Here is a 1,663-nt window from a genome sequence, read left to right on the forward strand (position 1 = left end):
TGGAGTAACCGTAACGGCAATGCTTCCATGTTAGCATTAGTCACGTCCCATCATATCAATTAAGTTTAGTCAACGACTCTAAATTAATGATCTTGTAGAAACGTGTGTTCCCCCTAAGGCTCAGAGGAACACGGCTTTTCCGACGTTTTAGAATAGCCTCCCCAGCAGTGTGCTTTGAATCAGCGGTTAAGTGCATGGGGAAACTGGCATCTGATTATTAGCAGCACACACTCTCAATCCACAAAATTGAAAATGGTGTTCCACTCTAAGCTCTATTTCGCAATCCAGTTGGGGCCATTGACGGCATTTCGTGCAATGGGAGATTTTCATTTCAAGAAAGAATTTGCGTGAAATTTTCGAAATGTCGACCATATGAAGAAGAAGAAGACTTGAAATATTTATTGCTGACAAAAATATTGTTTTAGGCAAGGTACGTTTTTTATTGGTGGGGGTGGGCCGGGGTATTTAAGAATCTTTTTTTCCAAAAAAGTCGTAGCCCTCCCTCTTTCTGGAATGGATTAATGCATGACCCTTCAAAAATACCCAAACAAAAACATCTGACCCTCCCCAATTTGTAAAAAAATTACTGAGGACCCTCCCCTCCATATCCGAAGCCTTCCCTTACAATAAGATAATAGATACATTGTATATTAACTTATACGTAATCAGTTAACAGTATTGTACAATTCATTAATAATTCACAAGCGTGATAGCCAACAGAAACGCACTATTCAGGTCGCATGCATGGTCAGTAAATAGTGATAAAGTGAAAGCACGCGGAGGGTTTAAAAGGGTAGCAGGGGAAGATGGGGTTGATTAAACAACCACTAGTGGTTGTAACAAAGTATATGACCACGTGTTCTTGAATGAAAACATTGAACTTTGAAAGAAGATGAATGAGACAAATACAACACCAAACACATTTTACTTAATTACTAGCAGTAATCTTAGGGTGCGTTCGATTGACCGTATTCCGGAATAGGAATACATGCAATATAAGTTAGAAATCCTTCGTTTTTACGGAGATTCACGTTAAAATGGTCAAACATCGGTTAAAATGGTATTTTAAACATATTTTTATTATCCTTGCTGCTTCGAAACGCGCCAGACATACCGTTTTAATCATCACGCCGCGTATTCGTATTCCGGAATAGGGTCAATCGAACGCGCCCTTAGATTAAGAGTGCGTCCGAATATAGTAGGTTTGGTATGTTAAAATATGATTCTGTTTGGGAAAACCGGGCTTAATGAAATTTCAATGCATTTCAACGCAATCTCGTTCCCAGAGTCTTCATTCCCCTTGACCAGCAGGTCGGGAAACGAACGACTCTGGGAAAATCTGTTTGGATAAACTTTTTCCTTGGTTGAAAGTCTGAGCATGAGCAATCGATTTCGGCCCCGAGGCGACTCCTGCGAAGGGTTTTACAGAACAAGGTATGTTTGTTTGGTTAGCCTCGCAATAAACTCTTGGATTGATTTGTTTGGAGCCAAAGCAAAGGGTAATTATGTCTTACAATGCAGTCCTTTCTATAGGTAGGTTGAAAATTTTACTCGAATTTCATTTGTTTTCATTACATTGTACTGTTCTCAACCTCCATTGGAAGAAGTGAATTAAATATAGAGAATCAAATCAATGAAATGCGATGTACAACTCACATCCAAT

At 39.2% G+C, this 1,663-nt stretch overlaps 1 protein-coding gene across 1 annotated transcript in view; it reads left to right on the plus strand.

Annotated features, from left to right (window-relative positions):
- The window catches only part of LOC137971525 (neuronal pentraxin-2-like), a 1,712-nt gene extending 1,678 nt beyond the window's left edge, over positions 1–34 (plus strand). Inside the window, exon 5 of the mRNA XM_068818341.1 lies at positions 1–34. This exon is cut by the window's left edge and continues 231 nt beyond it. Coding sequence (XP_068674442.1) covers positions 1–34 — 34 coding nt within the window.
- The last annotated feature ends 1,629 nt before the right edge of the window (positions 35–1,663 follow it).

This window comes from Montipora foliosa, chromosome 1, assembly GCF_036669935.1.
Source record: "Montipora foliosa isolate CH-2021 chromosome 1, ASM3666993v2, whole genome shotgun sequence".
NCBI classification, from domain to species: Eukaryota; Metazoa; Cnidaria; class Anthozoa; order Scleractinia; family Acroporidae; genus Montipora; species Montipora foliosa.